The 27,019-nt window shown below is 39.4% G+C and overlaps 2 protein-coding genes across 5 annotated transcripts in view; one reads left to right on the top strand and one right to left on the bottom strand.

The window, feature by feature from the left end:
• The window catches only part of LOC125172450 (BEN domain-containing protein 5), a 1,495,630-nt gene extending 1,483,796 nt beyond the window's left edge, over positions 1-11,834 (bottom strand). For all 3 annotated transcript variants that reach the window (XM_047870552.1, XM_047870553.1, XM_047870551.1), the window contains exon 1: positions 11,776-11,834. In XM_047870552.1, coding sequence (XP_047726508.1) covers positions 11,776-11,812 — 37 coding nt within the window. In that variant the 5' untranslated portion in view covers positions 11,813-11,834. The remainder of the gene's footprint in view (positions 1-11,775) is intronic.
• Positions 11,835-16,723: 4,889 nt separating this feature from the next.
• The window catches only part of ELAVL4 (ELAV like RNA binding protein 4), a 143,430-nt gene continuing 133,134 nt past the window's right edge, over positions 16,724-27,019 (top strand). For both annotated transcript variants that reach the window (XM_047873660.1, XM_047873659.1), the window contains exon 1: positions 16,724-16,788. In XM_047873660.1, the coding sequence (XP_047729616.1) occupies positions 16,771-16,788 (18 nt within the window). In that variant the 5' untranslated portion in view covers positions 16,724-16,770. The remainder of the gene's footprint in view (positions 16,789-27,019) is intronic.

Raw genomic sequence — 27,019 nt, 5'->3', positions numbered from 1 at the left:
TGACTATCTTCCCCACTGTAAGCTCTATGGAAGTAGGAACCTGACCTGCTTTGTGCCCTGCTGTATCTCCAGCAGCTAGAATAGCTTTTGACACAGAGTGGATGTTTAATAAGTAGTTTTGAATGAATGACTTAATAAATGAATAAACAAACAAAAGCTATGATAGGTCTGTGTACAGGTTTTTGGGGTGCACAAAGAAGGTGTACCTAATCTACACTTGCAATTTAAATGGAGGAATAATGGAAGGAGATTTCCTAGAGTCAGGTAAAATATGAACTGAGTTTTGAAGGATAAGTAGGGAAGAGGGAAGAATCCTAGGTAAAGGACCCAGTAAGAGATGTAAAGAGTAGAGGGTAAGAGAGAACACAGCTTGAATACTCAGGAAATGCAGATAATCCGGGATGACTCCACAATGAGGTGAACAAGAGAAAAAAGGCTTCTGTGTGGTGTCAGGAGTTGAGTATAGTCTCTGATGTCATATAAATGATTTGAACCCCAAAGGTGCTAAAAACATCCTCTGTCTAAATGCCCCCAAATTTGATCAAAATAATCTAGACTTTCTTTCCAGTAGAGTTTCCAGTGATACAAGAAGTTAAAAACATTTATTGGGGGAGTTCTTTTCCTCAAAATTCTCTGTATATGCCCTGTCCACCTCCCTCCCATACCCACTCTCCAACTAAGATCTGGTAGAGACCTGGGTCCACTAACCCTCAGGACATCCAACAAGATCCATAATCGTAAGCCAGCTTCTGATAGGATTAGAGACAGATTCTGTACAGTAAGTGCATCTCACATAGCTGTGTTTAAGAATATCCAAATTACTGTTGTTGCTATACATGTCTCAGCTGACATTTTAAGTAGTAGAGCCCCGCCCCCAACACCTTTCCACAATAAACTGATTGCAAAAGACATAATTTCATACATGTATATTTTCACAGCTCCTACAAATGTCAGTTTAGGAGTTACATGTCCTCTGTATTTGGAGGGAGAAAGAGTACACATTGCTTTGCAGCAGGTAAAATGGTCCAAACAAAAAACCACATCCATACCCCAAGGAGTTTGTAATCCAAAAGCAAGAGTGGGCATGCTATGGAACACTGCAGAACAATACCCACACAATACAGGCAGATGGAGTGGCATATGGCCACCACAGCTGGAATGCTTTGTAAACGATTCCCAAACCATTGTTGGTCTTTGAACACTTCCCCAGTTCAAAGTACGAACACCATCTATTAGCAGCAAACTCTGAAAATCCAAATGAGATGTTTAAAAGTAGCCTTGAGTAAAGGTCATATTCCTAAAGCGTGCAGACCTGAAAAAGAAAGCTTTGTGATGAGAAGTAAACTACTGCCTACTCTCAGTGGTAACACATTTCATATCCTTGTTGTGAGAGACAAACACAATTCATTGACTTTTCCTGGTAAGATGCTACTAACCAACACTTAAATAAAGATCTTAGATGAATGTCTTTTAAGGTCAAATAGGAAAGAGTTCAGGAATTATTCACTTGGCTTATGTTCATTAACCATTAAAACCCTAGCTCTATTCGTGCCTACATTGTGGCTAACATTCGGGAACATTAGATAAATATGTAACTGGGATGTGGCGGAAAGATCATTCAAACTAGAGTCAGATCAGTGTTTGATTCCCAGAAAGTCACCTCATCTTTTTGAGCTCTACTCTTTTTAACTGCAAAATGGGAGTAATTATTGTATCTACTTCACTAGATGGTTTAAAAATTAAATGAAATACTATATATCAAGTCATTTCCTAAGATAGAAAGTAGTGTATAAATGTTAGAGCTTATTATGTAACATTTGTTGTGTTCTTCTCAATCCCCATGGAAGCTTTTTGGATGACCCTATAAGCATTTTTATTTGTCAGGGTTTTTTAAATCAATTTTACTTTTTAGAAGTTTTAGATTTACAGAAAAATTGACAAGATAGTATAAAGAGTACCATATACCCCACACCCAGTTTCCTTTATTATTGACATCTTATATTAATATGGTATATTTTACAATTAATGAACCAATATTGATACACTATTCTTAACTAAAGTCCAGAGTTACTCAGATTTCCTTCATTTTTCCTAATGTCCATTTCCTTTTCTAAGGTAGCATGCAAAATGCCACATTACGTTTAGTTGACATGTTTCCTTAGACTACTCATGGTTGTGACATGTTCTCAGGCTTTCCTTGTGTTTAATGACCTTGACAATTTGGGAGAATGGTGCTCAAGTATTTTGATGGATGCCCCTTTATTGCAAATTATCTGATGTTTTTCTTATGATTAGGCTGCAGTTACGGATTTTGGGGAGGATAACCACAGAGGTAAAGTGCCATCTACATCATATCACATCAAGGGTATATACTATCAATATGATTTATGACACTGATGTTGACTTTGATCATCTGGCTGAAGTAGGGTTTGTCAGGCTTCTCCACCAAAAAGTTACACTTTATCCCTTTTCTGTACTATATTCTTTGGAGGAAGTCATGATGTGCAGCTCACACTTAAGGAATGGGAGTCCTCTCTGTTTTGTTTTTACCAAATAAAAGCAGCATTTCCATGGAACAGAGCTTGGCCACTTACAGTAGAGAATGTTGGGGCTAAAATATATTTGCAAAGAGCTGGTATGAGCTCACTGTTTTTTAGAAGAAAAGCTACAGTGAGAGTAATTTTCTATTCCTTTCATTGAAAATCATAGTCAGTTCCCATTTTTCCTTCAAGACAATTTTACCTTAAAGAAAAAATCTTGTCAGATTTGACATTGAAAGCTTGAGGGGGTCTGTACTCTTCATATAGCACTGTTTTTTCCTTCCTTATTCTTCTTTCTTATTTGCACCTTCTTTAAAAGGAGAGCTCATGCATTCATTTTTTTCTTTTAGATTTTTCCACTATGGTACTTCAAATATGTTGCCTGTATAATTTTCTGAGATAAAATTTATAATCCAAGCTTCTCTCTGAGGGAACATAATCTTTGAAGTTCAGGGAAGCATCAGAATCAAAGTGAAATCTACAATTTACTTCCTTACAACAAATTCTAGGAAGATAAAACTAACAAGCTACAAAAGGAAAAATCTGTTTTAAACTGATAATAAAGATGCTGTAATGAGTAGAAATAAAGAAAACATGAGAAAGTCATGAATAAAAGTCACTTGGTTTACAACAATTGCATTTCCCTAAACTCAGCAATGTGGGCCAGCCAAAGTATCTAAATCTCAAACTTCTGATTCATTCTTTCTTGGGCAAACTTCATTTCTCAAATACTAGTCTCTGTGGTAGAATAAAAACACCATACACATACAAATACACAAAGTGAAATCTGACACAAGGAATTTATATGGATAAACTAAGTCATTAATATTTGTTTTAAAATTTTTAATGTTTATTATTGAGAGAGAGAGACAGTGTGAGCAGGGGAGGGGCAGAGAGAAGGAGACACAGAATCTGAAGCAGGCTTCAGGCTCTGAGCTGTCAGCATAGAGCCCGATGTGGAGCTCAAGAACCATGAGATCATGGCCTGAGCCAAAGTCAGATGGATGCTCAACCAACTGAGCCACTGAGGAGCCCCCATTAATATCTGTTTTAAAAGCAAGCTGTCTAGAGTTAAGTAACATTTTTCTAATGACAGTCACGTGGATACACAATTCTTGCCATCTTCCCTATTAAAAATATGCACATATCTAGAAAGAAATTTAGCATTTGGCTAACATACCTATTAAGGCAATTTGTTTTTTAACAAAAAGGTAACCAAGATTAAAGCTTTCCTGAGTTACAGACAATACGGTATAAAGGAAAGAAAACTAGTTTTGGAACTAGAAAGATCTGATATCAAATTCTAACCTCACCACTTGCTAACAATATGACCTCTCATGAATTAACTTCCCTGAATCTCAGTTTCCTCATCTATAAAATACCCACTAGGCCTAAGTTCTTAAGACAATTTCATATAATGTAGGCTGGATGCATAGCAAAAAGCCTAATTAATACATACCAGGCTCTGAATTAGAAAGAAAGAGAGAAAGAAAATACTATTCTGATCCCCACAGAGTTTACAATCCAGTGTAAGACATCGAGATTAGTCAAGGAATAACAACAACAAAAAGTAAAAATTTCAAAATAATGCATTCTACAAAGTGACTTAGAAAAGATAGGCTTCTCTAAGACAGCAATGTTTGAGCTAAAAGAAATCACTGAAAGAGCTGAAGAAAAGGTAGGCATTAACTAAACCAAACCCTGAGTAAGAGCAATGGCAACAAAGGAGACAGAATGTGCAAAACTCCTGTGGTGCAGCACACGATGGTGTTTTCAAGGGAGTGAAAGGGTTTGGGTTCCTGGGACAGTACCTGAGAGAGCAGGCAGGAGCAAGGACAAGCAGGGCCTTGTATTCCATCTTAAGGACTTTGGTCCTTGCTCTACAAATACTGAAAAACCTTTGGAAAGTGTTGAGGAGGGGCGCCAGCAAAGCAGGGACATAATCACATTTTTAGGAAGGTACCAGGCAGCTGTGAGAAGAGACTGGAGGGGAAGGAAAAGGGACAAGGAAGAGCTGAGGAGGCCAAGGCAGCAGGCTGAGCAGCAGCTTACTATGTGCCAGGTCCCAGAAGAGTAAATTTAGGCACAGAGTCATTAGCAAGTCATAGAGTCAGAATTGGCAGGTTCATCTTCCTCCAAAGTTTGTGTTTTCTAACCTTCTATGTTATAATAAAATACTAAATACCTGCAATGAATGGGCATAGAAAGCAGGATGCTTGTGGTATAACCTGTTGAGTAAAAGAATTTCCCTAGCATCCAGCATTTAGATTTATTTCTAGCAACATAATTACACGGAGAAAACAGAATGCACAGAACAGTAGAGTTCACAAGCAACTAAGAAACTAAATACATGAGGGAGAGAGAGGCAGGGTGGTGGAAAGGGCACTTGATGGAGAAACTAGATTCCCAACTTCTAGTCCCAGCTCTACGACATCTATTTTGACAAATAAATTACTTTTCCTCTTCAGACCATTCCCTTCTGCAATAGGACCAAGTGGAATTAGCTGATCTCTAGGGTCCCTTTCAGAGCAAATGTCTTTCTTTTTTTTTTCAATGTTTATTATTTTTTTTTTTTTGAGAGAGAGAGAGAGAGACAGCCAGAGTGGAAGCTGGGGATGGGCAGAGAGAGAAGGAGACACAGAATCCGAAGCAGGCTCCAGGCTCTGAGCCACCAGCACAGAGCCCTACGTGGGGCCTGTGTGATCATGACCAAAGCCAAAGTCGGACGAAGGCCCAAGTGACTAAGCTGCCCAGGCGCCCCAGGGCAAATGTTTTCTTACCGTGGAAGAAACATCTATGAACAATAAGGACAGTTTAGTATAGTGGTGTAGTATGCAGGTAAGTGCTTACTATGTGCCAGGCATTCTTCTAAGTATTATATATAAACTGCCTTAATCTTCCCAACAAATCTTGTGGGTAGGAACTATTATTATTACCACCAACTTCATTTGATAGTTGAGAAAACACATGCACAGAGATGTTAAGTTACTTGCTCCAGCTCTCACAATTTTTAAGAAGCAGAGACAAGATTTGAATATAGCAGCCTAACTATGACATACACATCTTCTTAAGGATGCCTGGGTTCAAATTCTGACTCTGCAGTGTGAGTCTTTCTGTGACTCAGTTTTCTCAACTATAAAACGGGAATAATAATGGTTTTTACCTAAGAGTGCTTTTTTGTGTGTGTGAGGATTGAGGATACACATATAAAGTGATTAAAAGAACATTTCTTAATGCATTATATATTAACTAACTAGAATATAAATATAAAAACTTTAAAAATGAATATAAGACCTGAAACCATAAAATTCTTACAACAAAACAAAAGCAATAAGCTCCTTGACATTGATCATAATGATATTTTTTGGAATCTGACTCCAATGCAAGGGAAACCAAAGCAAAAATAAAGAAATGGGACTAAAAAGAAGAAGAAGAAGAACAAGAACAAGAAGAAGAACAAGAAGAAGGGCATTACCTAGGACTTAGTAAGTACTCAGTAAATGTTAGGTGTTGTTATTACTTGGTGTTATTATTACTTGGTCGCCCAAGGAAGAATGGACACATACATTTTGGGAAACACTCAGTGGCAAGAATGATTCATTCTCACCCCAAGCTTTCTTGGTGTTTCCAAGGGCAAGAAGCAAACTTTTTTTTTTCTAAATTTTTTTAATGTTTATTTATTTTTGAGAGAGAGTGACACAGAGTGCTAGCAGGGGAGGGACAGAGAGAGAGGAAGACACAGAATCTGAAACAGGCTCCAGGCTCTGAGCTGCCAACACAGAGCCCGACACGGGGCTCAAACCCGGGAATGGCAAGATCATGACCTGAGCAGAAGTCAGACGCTTAACTGACTGAGCCACCCAGGCACCCCAAGAAGCAAACTTTAAAAACTATGAGACCCTGCAGAGGAGAGCTATTGTCTGTTCTGTGCAAAGAATTTTTCCCCATATGTTTAAATTTATGTCCTCACTTAACACTTGAAATTTTTTTTTAATGTGGTGATGGTAAATAAAATAACCTATGTACAAAATAAAACATAGCTCCTATACCTAATCTGATTCAAATTAGGTCTGGAACTGCTTAGGGTCATAAATCAATGTATTGGGTCATAATAAGCATTTAAAAGAAATGAAATAGGATGGTGTAGGATTGGTAGCAAACATCAGAGTGTGTTGCAATTACTAAAGGGAAGTATTGTTTCATACAATGAGGCAGGGTAGAGCATAAATTATATTTACTTTGCCCAGTTAAAAAAGTTTCAATAACACTAAGTTAGATTATTTATTCATTCAACAAACATTCACTATGTGTAATTTGTTCTAAGCATTTTGCTAAGAGCTAAGTTCACAAGATATAATTAACAGAGTTCCAGCTTCAAGAAGTTCAAAGTGAAATGGGAAAAATAGACATTAAGCAAAATCAAACTGAACTTTCTGGGGCCTAGGCCTTCTTCCCTAGGAGAGGAGTGATGTTGTGGAGGGAAGGAATGTTTGAAATTACTAATGTATCATGGGAATCACATGGCTGGAGAAGGGGTGCTTATTCTGTCAAGGTCAATTGTAGCTTGGTAAATGTTCTTTGATTTCAGACTTACTTTGATTAAAAAATTGCAACATTTACACAGCTAAGGAACAGATAAACTGTTCTTGACATAAATCACAATTTATGTAGCTGATTTAATACATTTTCTTGCTTTTTGACAGGTTCTTTTCTTCTGGAACACTGAGAGGGACACAGGGTGGCACAGAAGACTATTAGATCCCTATCTACTTCTTCTCCTTCAGAGCCTACCATTAAAATGGGTTAAAGATAGATGCTGTTGAATTGTTGGAACTGGAGATAGTTAAAACCCCACCATAATTATTGTGGGAGCCCCACAGATTGTTAATGAGGGTGTTTGAATTAGCAACTGCTCCTAGAAGGGTAGAGTGTGAGTCCATTGGCAGCCAGGCCCCCTGAGTCAGTGAGAAGAAAATGAGAGTGGAAGAAGGAGTCTATGTACTGCCTTATAGATGTTTTCTAAAAGTCTCTAAATCAGTATTTTATTTTCTATGAATTTGCTGCATTCAATATGTGCAAATGATTGGGCTAGATGGCAAAGGAACATAGCCCTGGCCCACAAAAATTCAAACAGAGGTACAAGACATTTACACAAGGGACAAAAATCCAAAGCATAAGTGGAACAACACAGTTCAGCACAAGAACACTGACCTTGGAGTGAACTGTGATCCCACCACTCTCTAGCTGTGTGACTATGGGAAGAGTCACCTAACCTTTCAGAGTTTCAGTTTCTTCTGTGCAAAATCAGGATGACCAGGTATTTATAAGGCATAAAAGATAGCCATGAATGAAATGGGCAGCATGTATTGAGTGAATAGTAGGTACTCAATAATTGAATTGACTGCAAAATCAAAGTGCCTGTAAAGAAATAACACTGAAATGCTTTGGAATTTCAAAGGAGGAAAGTGTCCTTTCAGGAAAAACTTCTTAGAGGTGACATCTGAGATAAACCTTATAGGATTTGTCTGATGTTAAAAGCAAGCAATGCAGTAGGGGGTAAATATTCCTAGGGAGGGATGGCATAAGCAAAGGCATGGAGGCAGGAAAAACTGAGAACTTCCAACTAGTAGACATATTTTTGATGGGAATTGTAGTTATATAGAAGAATAAGTCAATCTCCAACCTCAAAAAGCTCAAAATGCTCTCCTCAAAAAGTAGGGAGACAGATATAGGAACTGAAATTGACAAAGCAGAGTGACACTAGCTGTGACAGAGGACTGTACAGGTGCTTTGGGAAACCAACAGAGGCCCACTTGGAACAGCCTGGGCTAGGAGAGAAAATATGGCAGAATTCTAGAACTTAGAGGTGGAGCCATTTAATGCCATAATGAAGCCTGGGGTCAACAGTGAGGCTGAGTGGCTGAAATGAAGGGAAAATGAGTCATTAGAGATGAGGGATTGAAAGATTAGTGGGATTAAGTGATCAAAAAGATTATTGTTGTCTGTTGATGAACCAGAGGGCAGAGATAGAAGGAAGGCTATGTGGAAGAAGTCAGTGAACCAGGTGTAAAAGTCACCTAGAAAGGTAGGATTATGTCCTGGAGGGCAGTAGATAATTTTTGCATTTGAAATGTGCTACCTACTTTCCATGGAGCACTTGCTTTATGCCAGGAGCTTAGATTCATTACAGTATCTCTAATTATGTTGATTAGAATATTGGTTGGTTTGTTGCAACAGAAAAGTCCAAAATAAGTGGCCTAAAAACAAGACAAGAGTTTGTTCCTCTGTCATGTAAAAGTCTGGCTATTGTAGTCCACGGCTGCTATGACAACATAAATAATCATCAAGATCCCAGAGTCTTTCTGTTTTGTTGTCCTGCCAACTCGCATCTCAACTCCTATCATGACATCTGCATTCCTATCAGCAAGAAAGAAGGGACAATAGATAATGTGACCTAGAGTCACTAAGAGTGACCAAGACTCAAGGAGGAGGAGGATTAGAATCCCCTTTGGTGAGGGAGCAGCAAGGTCACATTGCAGAAGAACAGGTGAGCTGGGAGATACTGTTGTAGATACATTTGGAAAATACAATCTGCCACACGTTACAATAAATGACCTTTAACAATACTGCTCAGCCTAAAGAATATGAGTAATCTGCAGAACAAATGGACATGAACAACGTGGATTCCCTTATTTCATTCATTTTAATCCATAGAGTAACCTTTTAAGGTAGATTTAATTCATACCCTTATTTTACAGATATGGAAAATAGGTAATTTGCCAAGATCCCCAAGACCAAGATGGTTACTTGTGGAGCTGGGATTTGACTCCCAAGCTTGTGATCCTTCCTGGCATGACACAGCCTCTTATGAAGCCTGACATCCAGTGAAAATGCAACAGAAAAGAAAGATTTCCTTGCTATCACAAAGACTCAATAAATATTTGTCAAACTGAACTGAATTCAAACTCCTAGAGGAGAATCTTAGAAACAAAATTTGAAATATATACATAAAACTAAAGCTAGCTTTGAAAGAAATACATTAGCTAATGAAACAAACTATGTGAACACCATTTCTTTATTCACTGATATCCACATAACAAACATTTACTTAAAAAAATTTATATATTTTTTAAATTTTAATTTAATTTTTTTGAGAGAGAGAGAGAGAGAGAGAGAGAGAGAGAGAGAGCATGTACAGAGTGGGGGCAGGGGCAGAGGGAGAGGAAGAGAAAGAATCTTAAGCAGGCTCCATGCCCAGCCCAATGTGGGGCTCAATCCCACAACCCTGGGATTGTGACCCAAGCTGAAATCAAGTGTTGGCCACATAACCAACTGAGCCACTCACAAACATTTACTTTTTAAATGTGAGCCACTCACAAATGGGCACCCACAAACATTTACTTTTTAAAAGTACCTGTTCCAGGGGCATCTGGGTGGCTCAGTCAGTTAAGCATCTGACTACGGCTCAGGTCATGATCTCACAGTTTGTGAGTTCAAGCCCCACATTGGGGTCTGTGCTCACAGCACAGAGCCTGGAGCCTGTTTCAGATTCTCTCTCTTCCCTCCCTCTCTCTCTCTGCCCTCCCTCCTTTGCTTGCATGCTCCCTCTCTCTCTATCTCAAAAATAAATAAACATTAAAATAAATAAATAAAATAATAAAAGTACCTATTCCAATGGGGCACCTGGGAGGCTCAGTCAGTTAAGCCGCCGACTTGATTTCAGCGGGGGTCATGATCTCACCGTTGTGAGATGGAGCCCTGCGTGGGGTTCCACACTAAGCGTGGAGTCTGCCTAAGATTCTGTCCCTCCCTCTTCCTCTGCTCCTCCCTCGTTTGCCCATGCACTCACATTTGTGCTCTCTCTCTCTCTCACTCAAAAAAATAAAATAAATTTAAAAATTAAAAATTAAAAAAAAAGTATTCTTTGCTCCATTCTAAAAGGATTCAAGGCATAGGCATTAGACTAGCAATGTCAATAAATGAAATAATATTTAGAGATTCTAGTTAATCACGTCAGCGCACAGAATTATCCAGTAAATGGTAGCCATTGCCATTGGTGACAGCAATGTGCGGAAAGCCAAGAGAACTGGGATTTGCTTCTCACCAGTTGTGTGAACTTAGGCACATCACTGAACTTCTCTGGACCTGCCTTTCCTTGTCTATGAAATGAGGAGGATGATATCAATGATCTCTAAGGTCCTTTACAACAATAAAACCTATATGAAGACTGAGTACTCTTTTTATCATTTCCTGCATGTCATGATGGGCCAAGCCATTTTCTACTACTAAGCAATTAATTATCTAATTTATTAAGTGCAAACTGCAACAGTTAAGGAGCAACTAAGAATAGTTAATTAAAACTGTTACATCAAAGGTTCTAATAAAATGTTTCTAAACATATGCTCATGGGCTTATTTGAAAATAAAGCTTATTCATTGTTCCTAGTGAAATCTCATGTGATCAAACATTAGAGAATGCACAAATTCTGTTATATCCATAATAATAACATTACAATGTAGCCTTCGTCTGACAATGGAATATACAAATTATTTCACAGCTATGTAGAGCAGGTCTTTTTTTTTATTTCTTATTTTTTTTTTAGCGTTTATTTATTTTTGAGACAGAGAGAGACAAAGCATGAACGGGGGAGGGTCAGAGAGAGGGAGACACAGAATCTGAAACAGGCTCCAGGCTCTGAGCTGTTAGCACAGAGCCTGACGCGGGGCTCGAACTCACGGACCACGAGATCATGACCTGGGCCGAAGTCGGCCGCTTAACCGACTGAGCCACCCAGGCTCCCCAAGCAGGTCTTTTTTTAAAAGGCACCTCACCTCTATCAAGCTTCAGTGTTTAGTCTTTCACCTTCTAAATCCTACCTGTTCTTCAAAATTCAGTTTTAGAATAATTTATTTTCCACGAATCTTCCCAGGTCCCTCTCCCATCTAACCCACTCTCCCCCAGGCTGTTTTGGATGCCCCTATGGCACTCTCAAGATCCCTGACCCTTCTGTTTTAGCACTTGTTAACAGTGTTACATCGTATTATCACTGCCTGTCATTTCCTTGTCTACTGTCCCCTTGGGCTGTGATCTTCTGGAGGACAGAAGACAACTCCACTGTCAGTGGTTAGCAGGAGGCCTAGATCTACTGCGTGCCCAGAAGATGTTGATGATGAAAATAATAGATGCATTTTTTATCTTATGTCAAATTTCCAAATCCCTCTAATATTATCCATACCTTCACACATGCCTATTCTTCTTCTATGGATGGGCATAGTTGGAGCCTTTTTGAATGTGTCTCCTGCAGAGGAGAAAGGGGAAAAAGAAGCAACTTGTATTAATGGCTACTGCACACACTTTTTCCATTAACATTAAAAATAATCTTCATAAAACCTAAGAGGTAAGTTTATCTCTACTTATTATCTCCATTATACAGAAACTGAGGCTCAAAGGGATAATAGAATTTGCCAAAGATCACAGAGCTCCTGAAGGACAGAGGTGGGATTAGCCTGACTCCATCTAATTTCACACTGACTCTCCAGGGAGAAGAGTGGGGTGGTGCTGGGGTTGGGTAGATGGGGGTGGGGCCTCATGTTCTGAAACCTCTCCTGTGTCTTAAGAGCAATCTATCCCACAAGTTAGCTCTTACTACCCTGAATTTTACCCTTTACCTGAAGGGTAAGCAGCAAATGCTCTCCCATCATAACTAATACCTGTGTTCCTCCCCAGTCATTATTTGAGCCCCGGAGGTTGTACAGATGCTATTGTTAAGTTGTTCTCATTAAGAGAGAAATAGGGCGGGACAGGGGAGGAGTGTGGCAAATCAAATCCTCAGGTCCAACCAACCAGATAAACAAAGAAACACAGGTGCCCTTATAATTAAGGTTCACAATGAACTTGTGATGCCTTTGTGTGAAGATTCAAGACTTTTAAAGAAAAATAACATTGTCCTTAATACAGGAATTGCCTTTCAGAGGAAGAAAGTAAGTTTCCATGCTCTTACTAATTGCTTGTTACATGAAGTTGACTATCCTAGAGTCACAATATGACGTGTAATTGTAAAATTATAACAGATTCTATTTATGGTTTGTATTGGGAAGGAATGTAAATCAACACTATACTTTGGGGAATTTAAAGTAATTCCAAAACATTTGTTTTAAATAGTTAATACCAGGTTTATAAAATTAAATTTTAATATGTTGCATTTAATGAAGTATGTGTGTGTGTGTATCAGCCTGAAAGATACTTTCGGTTGATGAAAAATTGTTTTATTTTCCTGTACCATAATCCTTAATGCTATGATGATTTGTTTTTTATGAGATTTTTCATAAGTAGTATTACCTTAACATATCTGAGTATAAAATTGAAGATGTATTATTTTTTATTTATGTGTAGAATTTTTCAGTTGCTTTCAAAAGACCTCATAAATCCAGAGAATAGATCAAATCTTTGAATATAATAAACAAAATGCATGACAAAGTGAAGTTCTAAATATGCCAGATTCTTTTCTTTGAAGAATTCATGGCTGAACTGATTTTGGAAAAGTTAGACTGAAAGAATTGGTATTTTTTTGTGTATATCGTGTCTGGGTTTGAATTCTGTTTTAGTAAATACAAGCACATGTAATGCTACATGGATTTCTTTTAAATGGGGACAGCTTCCTCCTATGAATCCTGACAGGTTGTGCATTAACCTTTTAAGTTAAATAACAGTATCTTCAGATATCAACATAAGCAATTGTACTAAAATCTTTGTATCAATGTATAAAAACAACTTATAATTTATAAAATGTATAATCATTTAAAGAACTCTAAGTATACCAGGCACTGTTCTTACTGCTCTGTTAACTCTTTAATACTGAAAACAACCCCCATGAAGTCAGTCTAATATTATGCCCATTTTACAGCCAAGAAAACCGAGGAACAAAGGGGTTAAGTAACTTACCCAAGATCACTGAGCTAGTAAGTGGTAGAGCTAGCATCCAAACCAAGGCAGGCTTTAGATCCAGCCCATGCTCTTACCCACCCCACTGAATAGACAAATTAGACTCACTAGAGAGGTGATCTGAGTAATAAAATGATTATAAAGAACAGACTTTGCTATAAGGGTTGTGCCTAAATTATTGAAAATGACAGTATATATACATATGCATACATATATGTATATGTATACACACACACACACACACACACACACACACACACACACACACACACCTGGCAGTGTGTTAGGCTAAGTGCTTTAAGTATATCCTTGCATTTAATCCTCATAACCACACTGTGATGTATTTTTCTAATTATGTAAACTAGGGCAAGTTATTTGACTTCCCTTAATTTAAGCCCCAATTTCCTCACCAGCTGATGTGGGGATGAGATTATATACAGAGTGCTTAGCATACTGCCTAGCACAAAGTAAATTCTCTTTGAAAGTTAGCTATTATTATCATCACTGGTTTTAGGCTTAGAAAAACCAAGTAACTTGTTCAAGATGACATACCTTGAAGAGGGCAGAGCTATAACTTGGAAGCTAGGTCTAATTAATGCCCTAACTACAGTGGCTAAAGAACATAGTCTTAGCCTTAAGTCTTAGCACAGTTTACTGTGCTAAACTGCACTGAATTCTTATCTGCTCACCTTTGCCACAATGCCTTGCTCATTGTAGGTACTTTGATAATAATCAGGGATATGGATTCATTAAAACAAAACTTGTTTTAATTCCAAAATAATAAAAATTTACTACAGAAACTTAATAAAAAAATAGAAGTAAGCAAAAGAAGGAGAACTAAAAATCACTCAAGAGCCCACCTTCCAAAATAATTACTGTTACTCTTTCACAAACAGAATCATTCTAAGCATACAATTTTGTGATCTGCTTTTTCTCTCCCTTTGAAATATACTGTGAACATCTTTCCACATTGATAAATATTTATCTACTGTATCATTCTTAATGTCTGCAGACTATTACATTGTATGATTAGTCCCATTTGTTGACCCTTAAAGAGGATTTCCAATCTTTCCACATTCCAAAGAATGCTACAGTAAACAATCATAGAGCTACATCTTTGAACACATTAATGATTACTTCCTTAAAATAAATTTATAGAAATGGAGATATCAGATCAAAGGATACTAGTTAGCAGAATTTTGAGTTGGTATATCCCATCTTCTCAGGTACAAAACTCTTTTGTATTACATAGTCAAATGAGATTGTAGGAAAACAGCTCTTACTACAAACAGGGATTATTCAGTTTTAAGGAGGCACTAAGAATGAAATCATTTAAAACTTGGATTAAATGATATAATCCATGGAAAGTAAATATGATAAGTGATCAATAACTAATTGCTATTATTATATTGAAAAAACATCAAATTTGTTTCATTTGTCATTCCAAATCCTTTGTTAAAAAATGTTTATTTTTGAGAGAGAGAGAGAGTGCACACGCACGAGAACAAGCTCAAGTAGGGGAGGGGCAAAGAGAGAGGGAGACAGAGGATCTGAAGTGGGTTCTGCACTGACAGCAGTGAGCCCGATGCAGGGCTTGAACTCACAAACTGTGAGATCATGACTTGAACCCAAGTTGGATGCTTAACCGACTGACCCACCCAGGTGTCCCCCAAGTCCTTTTATTACCTAGGCTTCCTCTTTAGTTTATTTGAAGGTCTCAATGAATCAAGCCCTAAAACAAGAAAAAATTTGGGAATCCTGAGCATTACGAAGTAATTACTAAGTAACTTAGCAGTTTACTTAGTAATTCATATTCATACTTGTATTTCTTGTATTTTGAATCAAGGTAGATTTTCTGTAGGCAATAATGGACATTCTCTACAACCCTATGGTCTGTGAGTTTCTGAATTCAGAACATGGAAGTTTTATAAAGATCAGGAGAGCCAAAGAAGCCACTTGCCCTTTTTTTTTTCACCTACCCATTTTTATTTTTATGTATTTATTTTTTTAATGTTTATTTATTTATTTTGAGAGAGAGGGAGACTATGCAAGGGATGGGCAGGGAGAAGGAGAGAGAAAATCCCAAGCAGGCTCTGCACTGTTAGTGCAGAGCCCTATGTGGGTGGGGTTCAATCTTGCAATGGGTGAGATCATGACCTAAGCCAAAATCAAGACTCACTCACTTAACCGAATGAGCCCACCCAGGGGTCCCTGACCTACCTTTTTTTTTTTTATGTTTAGTTTATTACTTATGTTCGAGAGAGAGACAGAGTGTGAGTGGGGGAGGAACAGAGAGCGAGGGAGACACAGAATCTGAAGCAGGCTCCAGGCTCTGAGTTGTCAGCACAGAGCCTGAAGAGGGGTTTGAATTCATGAACCATGAGATCATGACCTGAGCCCAAGTGGGAAGCTCAACCGACTAAGCCACCCAGGTGCCCTCCACCCACATTTTTAATTATCATCACATTACCCAGCATGGAACTAACTTTGTATATTATTCAAACCTCTGGCGTGGTTTAGCAGGCCAGACAGTAAAACTGAAGGGCTCTCCCAAATCAGGCCAACAAACAGTTTAACCTTAAATTATCATTAACACATTTATTTTAAATTATAGAGCACTAAAGTGTTGGCCATTTTGCTTGGGGTTTAGTGATGTCATTCATTGTCTCCATTTCTCACTTCTCTTTGGACATAACTTGGACAGGAGTCAACTAGCTAAACATGGCTTGAGGGACCAACTTAAAGCGCCCACACTGCCTGCCGGAGACAGGCCATGTTCCTAGTGTGCCTTCCCACAAAGGGTAAGATTTATCCTAAGGATTCCAAAGTGGGCAAGTTTGTAAACTCTCAAGGCTCAGCACAGCGTTTTGCCAATAACATTGGTCCAAATGGTGTTGGTAGACATGAACGGCAAAGCAGCTACCACGCTTAAAATTTAAGAACAGGCAGCAGTATTGGAGGAAAAGGAGTTTTATTCATTCACCTTTTCCAGCATAGATTCCAGGCCAAGCGCCAGGACCACAAAGGGAGCCTGCCTCACAGGGGCCAGTCCTCCGTCTCTCGCGCGGGGCGCCCCCTGGAGGCGACGGTGGGGGTGGCGGCAGCGACGGCGGCGGGGGTGGCGAAGCGGACGCGCCGCGCTGGGCGGGCGAGCGAGCGAGCTAGCGAGCGCTGTGCGACTCCGCGGACGTACCCCCGCGCGCCGCGCGCCGCGCCCCGCGCCCCGCGCCCCGCTCGCCGTGTCGCGCCCAGCAGCTGCCGCCTCCTGCCGGACCGCACCGCCAGGAAGATGCGCCTCAAGAATCAGGTAGCCGCGCCTCTGATCGGCCCCGCGCCCCCGACGCCCCGCCCACCCGCTGTCACGGGAGCCGGCGGCCACGCGGCCACGTGGCCGGGACTCGGCTGCCCCCGGCGCCCAGTCCGGCCGCCCCGATTCCCACGGAGGGAGTGGGAGCCCTTGCAGTTGGGAATCGCGCCGCGCGCCTTTGGTCGGAGGACTCCTGGAGACCCCTCCCTCGCCCATCTGGCAGCTCTGTTCCCGTTGGGCTCCGGGTCACTCCCCCGCTGGCCTCCCGAGACTCCCCTGGCCTCTGGGGAGACAACCGAAAGTTGGGTGGGCGCGCGCCTTCTCTCCCGCAACTGCGGGCAGTGCCCGCGCGAAGAAGCCGCCGCCCTGCGCCACTCCCCTCTGCGCCTTTCGAGAGCTGTCCTCGGAGTGGTTTTGCTGAACTAGCTGGTGGCGCCAAAAAGTCCGGGCGGCTTCGAGCGAGCAAGGCCCCAGGGTGCTGGGCGAGCGGGCATGGATCCTCCGGGGGCCTGTCTCTCAGTGTGACTCCCGTTAATTGTTGAGAAGCTGCACTCTCCAATGGTTTCCCCCCATTACTGGCAGCTGTGGACCTGGGCTTGGGATATTTCTGGATGAGATTGAGAGGGCGCTTCTGTTTCACTAAGCACTGCTCTCGTTTAGCGGAGGAAAAAGAAGGCTCAGGTGTTGGCTAGGGGCTATCAGTGTTTTCTGATTGTTGTTTTCTCTTTGGGCTGGGGGTTGTCAAACGTTGGGGATTCAGTAAACACACGTCCTGAAGTCTTTAATTTACGGGAGACGAATTCGTTTCTAAAAGGAAGAGAACCTCCCCTCCCCCAACATATCTTAAGGGATTTAGGTAGACTACAGGGAAACCAAGGGTAAGGGCTTCTAGGAAACACCTCCAGGTTTGGGGAAAAGTGAGTCTTATTGATTCCCAGGGTGTTAGCTGGTATCGTTCAACGGTGGTAATTCTCATAAAATCTTCCTCTTGGGGATTCAAATACTGCCTCCATAACGCAGTTTGGCAGGAGCCTTGTGGGATCCTGAAAGCCTATCTGTGCCCCTTACCTAACTGCTTTATTTTATTTTATTTTTTAAAATGTTTATTTATTTTTTGAGAGAGAGAGAAGCCCAAGCAGGCTTAGCTCTGTCAGTGCAGAGACTGGGGGGCGGGGGGGGGGGGGTGCTCAGTCCCCTGAACCTCAAGATCATGACTTCAGCCAAAATCAAGAGTCTCATCAAGATGCTCATTGGACTGAGCCACCCAGGCACCCCTAGCTACTTTATTTTAGTAGTATCCCTTAAAGAGGCTGCCTCCCTTTCTGTCTTGCATTTGTGTGCCTAGTTTTTTATATTTTATAACACTTGCAAATTGACACTGAATAAGTTTTAACCTCAGTCATTTCAGAATAAGTTTGATGTTTTAAAGTTTTGAATGGAACTTCATTCATGAGGGAAGTAGTCTGTGTGAAGTGTTTTGTAAATGTGAGTGGGTAGAATTTTAAACTGAATAAAATTAGTGTAATGAAGAATCAAAAGGTTCAATCCAGATGTTTGCCTCCACGAATCCATAAAAAAATGACAGTGCAGTGCTGCACGCTGCCTTTCCTTGTGGTCCTTGGGTAAAGTGGGCTGTGGCACTGTGGTTGACTAAGAACAAGTGGATGGTTGGATTCCTTCCATTCATTTTCTAAAGCACTAACCATTCTTTGGGACTGATGGAGTTGTGACCCACCCACCTATATAGAGGATTTTCCCCCTCTCCCAACTACTTTAGAAATATGTGAGGGATTTACAAGCAGGTTTTCAGTTAAAGAATTTGCAAGTAATCCTCTTTAGTTATCATTAGTATTAGACCCTGAAGCCTTTGCTTGCTTGTTAAGATGAGGTACTTGGATGTGGTGAGGCTGTGATGTAGAGCTGGTGGCCTCGCTAATTCCACTGTGTAGTGTGTGTTTTGAATTAACAGAGAACACCTTAGCATTTGTGTAGAGGCAATATAGTTTAACATAAGGGATTCTAATTCAGATGTTCTTGGTTCAGGTCTCATCTCACCACTCAGTAGTTATCTGACCTTGCATAATTAATTTATTGGTCCTACCATCCCTCCCTTTTTATTCCCAGTAGATCAACAGGGATAATACCAACCTTCAACAGGGAATTAAATAGAATACTATATAAGTACTGTGCCTGGCATTAGGCACTCAGCAAATACTCCTGTTGTTCACTATCATTAAGCAATAGCTATTACCATCACTATTACTATATCTACTTAAAAATACCTACCTACCTATGGTTGGGTAGAGAGTTTGACTGCAAAGGGCAGGAGGGAACTGTCTGGGGTGATTAAAATATCCTATATCTTGATTGGGGTGTTGATTAGAAGGGTGTATCCATTTGTCAAAACTCATCAAAACTGAACCCTTAAGATCTGTGTGCATTTGGTTGTATGTGCATTATATCTCAATAAAGTTAATTAAGAAAATTAATCTCCCAATATGTTAAGTATATATCTTTATGGAGGTGGTAGCTGACATACCAACCTAATTCTGCTTAATCTAGTGATTCATTTCCAGAGGCCTCTCTGCATATGAGCATATGTTCTTCATAAGTTTATGTTGGGTCATAGAAGGCACTCTCATTTTTCAGGTTGTTGCAGGACTGATGGTCTATGGAGAAGAATGATTGTGTGGCTTGTGCTGAGATGCTACGTAATTTGAAACGTACATATAGCGTTAGTTTTTACTAAATAGCTTTTTAAAATCAGATTAAAATGTTTTATTTGATCCAGTAGTACTTGTTTGCATAATATATCCATCAAGTAGGCACAGTTCCTGAAAGGCCAGAGTCATTTTCTATCCCTTTTCTTGCTTTCAGTGAATTCTTTGTATCGTTCATACTTAAGTGAGACCTAACATGTTTTTAGCACAGCACCAGGCATGTAGTAAATGCTGATATATGCTAGATGTTATTATTAAAACTGATAGATTCATATTCATCTTTTTTGGAGGTCAGAAATCAACATTATGTATATTTTAATGTCAATTCACTATAAAGATGTGAAAAACAGGTGTTTTCCTGAAGCCTCTCTCCTTGGCTAGAAGATGGTTGTCTTTTTATCTTAACATGGTCTTTTCTCTGTGTGTGTATGTGTCCTAATCACATCTTCTTATAAAAACACTACTCATATTTGAATTAGGGCTCACTCGTATGACTTCATTTTACCTTAACTACTACCTCTTTAAAGGCTTTATCTCCAAATAATCATATTCTGAGGTGGTAAGTGTTTAGGACTTTAACATATTAATTCTGGGAGGTTATAGGTCAGCCCACAACACATGGTATCTAGTAAAAAGCTGTGTTGGTTCTTTCAAAATAACTCAACAATAGAATATGAAACAAGTCAGATTTTGATTCTTGTTTTAGAACAGTTCAATTTTGATCTAAATGGTGTAGTTCCCTACTGCAGTGAGAAACCCAAACATATCCATCACATACACACACACCTTTTACATGTAAGGCCAATTACAACTGAGGCAGAGTTAGGGTCATTGTCTAAGCTGAGTATTCCATGCATGGGTCCACTAAAAATCATGTCCTTCATTGATTGGGAAAGATAGCTATACAGCAGCATCCTAATCTTTCTGCCTTTTTAGTACTTTGGATAACGGAGGTAGAAGGTTTGGCTCTCTGGAAAGAAACCACTTACTCCTCTGATACCTTTATACTTAGTGCTGTCTTTTGAGCTCTTGTTTGACTTTCCAGGTATCTCTCCAACAAAATAATTATACTAATACCTTTATACATATTTTGTACATATTCAAACCATGAATTTATGGACCCAAATTTACTGCACAAACAACCTTTGTTCCTTAAATCAAAGCCTAGAGATAGTTTACTCAGAGGTACCTAAATTGCCCACCTCATGGTTTATTCCCCTTACCAGTTTGAGGTTCATCTTGGCTCTTCATGTTCATGCATCAGGATATGATATTTTATCTAAAGAAAAAAAAACTAAACTTATGTTGTGCAAAAATGACTCTCAAATGCATTCTGTGTGTTACTATCAGTTTGTGCTAATTTGCACAGCCTCTGAACAAACTGGCAAAGTGGCTAGTGTTGATGTTGCAGCTGCTGCAGTGTTCCCAGTTGCTTTAAGAATTTTTACATTTTATTTGTATAATGATAGAGTTTACAGTTATCCACAGCGTGTTAATTACAAACACTATCTTTTATAGTACCAGCTTTATTCTTGATCTTAAATTTCTTTCAACAGAAATGTTGCAGCTTTTATATTTAATTATAATGGGGATTAATCATCACTTGTATCAGTTTTCACCTGCAAGCAAAAACTTGGAACAAATCATAGTTGAGGTGAGGCTATTAGACTTAGAATGCAATGCCAACAAACCTTTCTTTTTTTGACTTTAAAAATTTCCATTAAGAAAAAAATTGCTAATATCACTGAGCCTCATTTCACATGATTGATCAGATAATTGACTGACTCATCCATTTGGCGAATGTTTGTTGAGTGTCCAGTATGGGCAAGGCTCAGTTGTAGGTGCTTGGGATAATGCAGTGAACAACATTCAAATATCCCTGTCAATAAGGGTGCAAGGGGAGATAGACATTAAAAGTAGCCATAATAAGCAAGTACATTATATAGCATGTTAGAAGGTTATAAGTGCTCTGGGCTTGGAGGAAGTACAGTAGGATAAAGGAGATGAGGAGCTTGGGTGGGGGATTGCAATCTTGAATAGAGCAGGCCTCATTGAGAAGGTGATATCTGAACAAACTTGATGGCAGTAAAGAAGTTAGCCATATGTCTCCCTGGAGAATAAGCAGAGGGAACAGCCAGAGGAGAGGCCCTAAGGCAGGAGTGTACCTAGAAGGCTTCAAGGAACAGCAAGAAAGTCACTCTAGGCTAGAGAGGAGTGAACAAGAAGGAAAAAAATATTATAAATTGGATTATAATGTTTGCTGAATAAATTTTGTCGTGGTTCATCATACACTGCTAAGTAGATAGATGTTTATCCTATATACTACGCACATTGTAGGGGCTCTGCAAATGCTTCCTGAATGTTTCTTTAACAAATGTATTGGTGCTTTTAAGAATTGGTTCTGAACCACAATAAAAAATGGAATCACTTCTAGAATTGTTGCTGATTCTGGCGCCAGCAAAAGTTAGAATTGGAGCTGGGAAAGGAGAAGGGCAGGAAACTAACATGGAGATGCTGATGTGCAGATGACTGAGTCTTGTCTTACTGTTGTCACACTGACCTCACTAGGGAATCAATTTTTCACTTCGACTTAAACATTTGGTACTGAAAAATTCCTTTTCAATTTGGTTTGTGTCCTCATGACTTAAATTTTTAAGCAGAAAGTAAAAATTCCAGTGTAGGGGATACTTTTGATTGGAAAGCTTGAGATGTGTCAACCTCAGGATTCCCACACCATAGCATTTTCTTGTTTACTTCTTATTGGATGCATCCCATAATTATCATATTTGTTTACTTTATTTACAGTTTATGAAGCATTTTTTTTACATATTTGTCCCTCACAACAAATCTATGTGAAGGTGGAGAGCCATTATTACATTTTTGGACTGAATGTCTTCCATTTGCTCTCTAGATCTACTCTCTACCCTTTTCCCCATCCTTTCTGTGGCTTTGGAGGCTGCCTTTCATAGATTGCATCAGTGAGGTCCATTGTCCTTTTGCTTTGGGAAGGATTCAGCCAGTGGTGTACTAGCAGGATATCTGAGGGCAGAAAGCAATTGAGTTCCAGTGCTAGGCTATTGGTTAATAGTGGTGTGTGAAGGCCACAACCCCTACCATCCTACAACTTGGCTTTCTCTCTGGATTTTCTAAGGTCTAAGGGATGGCAAAGGGTCTCCACTTCTGCCAGCCTGGGGTGCTTCATCTCCCTTGATGAATTCTCTTCATTAAACCCTGCCTAATTTTACGCTTTGAGTGTGCCCTCCATTTCCTGTCTGGGACCCTGACTGAGGCACAGCTTTAAAGATGACAACGTAGAGAAGTTGGGTGACTTGTCAATGAGAGAAATCTGGTAAATGATGGAATAGGGACTTGAATCCTATTTTTGTGACTCAGAGGCACAATTAATTTTAAATATACCACAGAGGAATATATTCCAGCTGGCGGATACTATTGAAAAGCCTTTCTACTTTGGTCTCCGGTTAAAAGTATATTATATGGGATATTATTTATTGATATTTCCTTAAATGTGGAAAGGCTTTTGTAAAGAATAGGGCTCTTTAGAAAGAAATATTATTCACTTTCTTGCCCCCAGACAAAATCCTTAACATATCATATCTTCATAAGAAAAGCATGGAGACAACATCAGGAAGCAATTAGACTGCTTTTGGTTTTTCAGGGTGATGAAAAATAAGGACAATGTGAATAATCTGTGATTTTCCTTTTTCATCTCTCTACTGGTCTACCATGAAGTCCTCTTTACACATTGTCTTACCTTCCTGTCTCCTCCCCTCCAACTGTTCCCCAGCACCAAACATTGTCTCAAAGTTGTAGATCTCAACTTAGAGATCATTTCCCTGTCCCCCACTCTCCACAGGATAAAGCCCAAGCTGTTGGTTTGTCATTCTCCATCTATCCTTACCTTTATATTTAACCTCATCCCCCTTGATTTTCTCCAATTCAAATCCTCCACTTGCTACAATATTAAATCATTTGCAGTTGACCAAACATGCTTCATATTTGCTTTTGCTTATTTGCATTTGTTGTTCTCTCTGCCTACAAAATCAACTACCCTTGCCCTGAGCCCCAGTATCTGTCAGGAGAACCACTTACCCATCAGAGTTCTGTTGGAAATCATCACATGAAACGTTGTGGCCCCTGCAGGCAGAATTGCCACACTTGAGGAAAGAAGCCAAACTCCTTGAGGACAGAAATGGATTAAAAAAATTTTTTTAATGTTTATTTTTCAAAGAGAGAGAGGGAGCACAAACTGGGGAGGGGCAGAGAGAGAGGGAGACACAGAGCTCGACACGGGCTTGAACCCACAAACTGTGAGATCATGACCTGAACTGAAGTCAGATGCTTAACTGACTGAGCCACCCAGGCACCCCAAGGACAGAAATGGATTTTATTCATCACTCTATCTCCTGAGTTCTGGGGCCCTCTACTTAGTGAACCCTTTACTGAGTTCTGGGACCCTCTACTTAGTGGACAATCAACAAATATTTATTGAGCAAATGACTTAGTATAAGGCCCTTCAACCAAAACCTTTATAAGAAAAGTTTTGAAGTTGTTTTTACTGATTTGAATTGAAATGTTGGGGCACCTGGGTGGCTCAGTCGGTTGAGCGGCCGACTTCAGCTCAGGTCATGATCTCGCAGTCCGTGGGTTCGAGCCCCGCATCAGGCTCCGTGCTGACAGCTCGGAGCCTGGGCCTGTTTCGGATTCTGCGTCTCCTTCTCTCTGACCCTCTCCCATTCATGCTTTGTCTCTGTCTCAAAAATGAATAAACGTTAAAAAAAATGTCAGAAAGATGGGGTGAGGGTGGTAGCAAGGAAAAGATAAAAAGCAAAAATTCGGGGTTGTCATCAACTAGAGTTTCTAATTAGGGAGTCCATGCCATGGAGTCATGTTTTTGCTGCTAGAAGCCTGAGTAGGACTCTGTACAACTCTGGCCTCTTACTCAATGTATAGACACCTGTGGTTGACCTGTATTAGCTTGCTCTGCTGCTATTATAGAAGGGATTTTTCTTTTATTTTTTCCCCCTGAAGATGAGTTGGCCATCTTTTCCCTACATCTCTGATATTAAAGATCTTTTAGTTCTCACAGCATGAATTTCTCAACAAAGGGTCATCTGGGAAGCAGCAGTTTTGAGGATCTTACTCAGGTCATTGGAGCTAGTGTTCCTGAAAGTGCCTGGTGCATAACTGTAATAATAGAAGTCAGATCCCAAGTTTGTATTACGAGTGAGTGTTTTGTACTACAAACTCTCCCTGTCCACTCATACTATCACTTGTTGAGGGGAAAATGATACTAACTGTAATACTATACTGTAATTTGAAGTCAAATTACTATGTTGTTTGGAGAGATAGGGCAGAAGAAAAAATTTTAGTATACATGGGACACTCTTACTGTGTGTTGAAATAGTATTTCTCTCTCCTCTGAAGATGTGATCTGTTCTTCTCAGGTGTATATTATGCAAGGTTATAATATTTTTATACTAAAACAATTTCAAAATACAAGTGGTATCAAACATTTTTACCAAATTAAAGTAAGTTTGAATTATTTTTTCTGATTTTTGAAATGGGAGAATCACACTCTACAAGGAGAAGTGATTGAAGTAAACAAAAATTCAGTGATCTGTCCTCTAGTTACAAAATGTTGTCATATGGCATCACAATGGACCTGCTTTTCTGCTTTTCTAGAAAAGTTCTAGATCAGTTTTTTGCTTATCTGCTTTTCTAGATAAGTTCTGTTCAGTGGGACATTCTCTGATTCATAAGACAGAAGAGACGTAATAAAGTTGCCAAACCAAATTGGGATAACCTGTACTGTAAAGACTGTCATAATAGTCTTTTTTTTTCCTATGGAAAATTGGACATATGTGGGATGGAGTGATATTCAGCATGGATGAGGACAGGATAGGACCTATAAGAAGAAAAAGCAAACCACAAAAAATTAAGGTGAGAAATGTTTGTGAGTACAGTGTTATTACCTTATGTTTGTAGAGGATTCTGTCACTTTTCTCTTACATTTTCTGCATAAAAAGAGTAGTATAACGGCTCCGGGGTGGCTCAGTTAGTTGAGCATCTGACTCTTGATTTCAGCTCAGGTTATATGATCTCTTGGTTCATGAGATGGAGCCCCTCATTGGGTTCTACACTGACAAAGTGGAGCCTGCGTGGGATTCCCTCTCTCCTTCTCCCTCTGCCCCTCCCCTGTGTGTGCACGTGCACACACACACACACACACACACTCACTCTCTCTCTCTCTCTCTCTCTCTCTCTCAAATAAACTTTAAAAGAGTGGTATAAAAGGAGCATTAAAACTGAAGAACAAAAGTAAAAATGGAACTCTGAACCAGTGGTAAGACTTCTGAGATAATTTCTTTATTATAAGTGTTCTTGTTCTTGTGTTCATTATCCTAGTTTATGGCATCATCATTTACCCAGTGAACCTGAGCAGAAAAATGCTGAGGAGTTACTGTAGATGCATCCTTCTACTTTACTATCTACATTTAGTTACAGTCTCTGAGGCCAGATAGTCAATTTGATTTTTTTAATTAGTTGAGTGCTTAGTATGTACCTTATTCAGAGAGAATGATATAGATAAAAATTATTGCACTTGTGGAACTTACATTTTCTTAGGCATCATATATTTCTGATTTAAAGATAAGATTTCTGAAATGGAAACCCATTTTTACAATCAATGTTTGAAAAGAAAACAACTAAACTAAAACTTAGTGAGTTGTGGTGTGGTTATCATGACCTGTACATGGACGAACTTAGTGAAGCTCATGGTTGGTATCTGTTCAATCATCACCTCAGTTGCATTATTTGCATTTGGGAGTCCCATATGCAATTGAATTATAACTTCAATTTGTATCCCTGATTGTCATGTAAGTTAAAAAATAGCCAAAAGCACATAAAAAATGTTTAACATTATTAGTCATTAGTGAAATACAGATCAAAACCATGATGAGATACCACTTCACATCCACTAGCATGGCCATAATAAAAATAAAAATTAATAATAATAATAATGTGTTGGCGAAGATGTGGAAAAATTAGAACCCTCATATATTGCCAGTGGGATTATAAAGTGATGCAGCAACTGTGTTAAAGTTTGTCGGTTCATCAAAATGTTAAATATAGAATTACCATATGACCTCCACAGTTCCACTTCTACATGGGTACCCATAAGAATTGAAAACAGTTATTCAGGTACATGTACACACATGTTTATAGTGCACTCTTCATGATAGCCATCAGGTGGAAACAGTCAAATGTCCATCAACGGATGACTGGATAAACATTATGGTATATACATATAATGAAATATTCTTCAGCTATGAGAAGGAATGAAGTTCTGGTACAGGCTACCACATGGGTGAACCTCCAAAATACACTGAAAGAAGTGAAAGAAGCCAGATAAAAAAGGTGACACATGATTGTGCTTATATGAAATATCCAGAATAGAAAAGTCCAAAGAATTTGAAGGGAGATTGGTGGTT

This window comes from Prionailurus viverrinus, chromosome C1 (assembly GCF_022837055.1).
Source record: "Prionailurus viverrinus isolate Anna chromosome C1, UM_Priviv_1.0, whole genome shotgun sequence".
Lineage (NCBI taxonomy): Eukaryota > Metazoa > Chordata > Mammalia > Carnivora > Felidae > Prionailurus > Prionailurus viverrinus.
The sequence above is the reverse complement of the archived record's forward strand: the minus strand, read 5'-3'. Positions and strand labels throughout refer to the sequence as shown.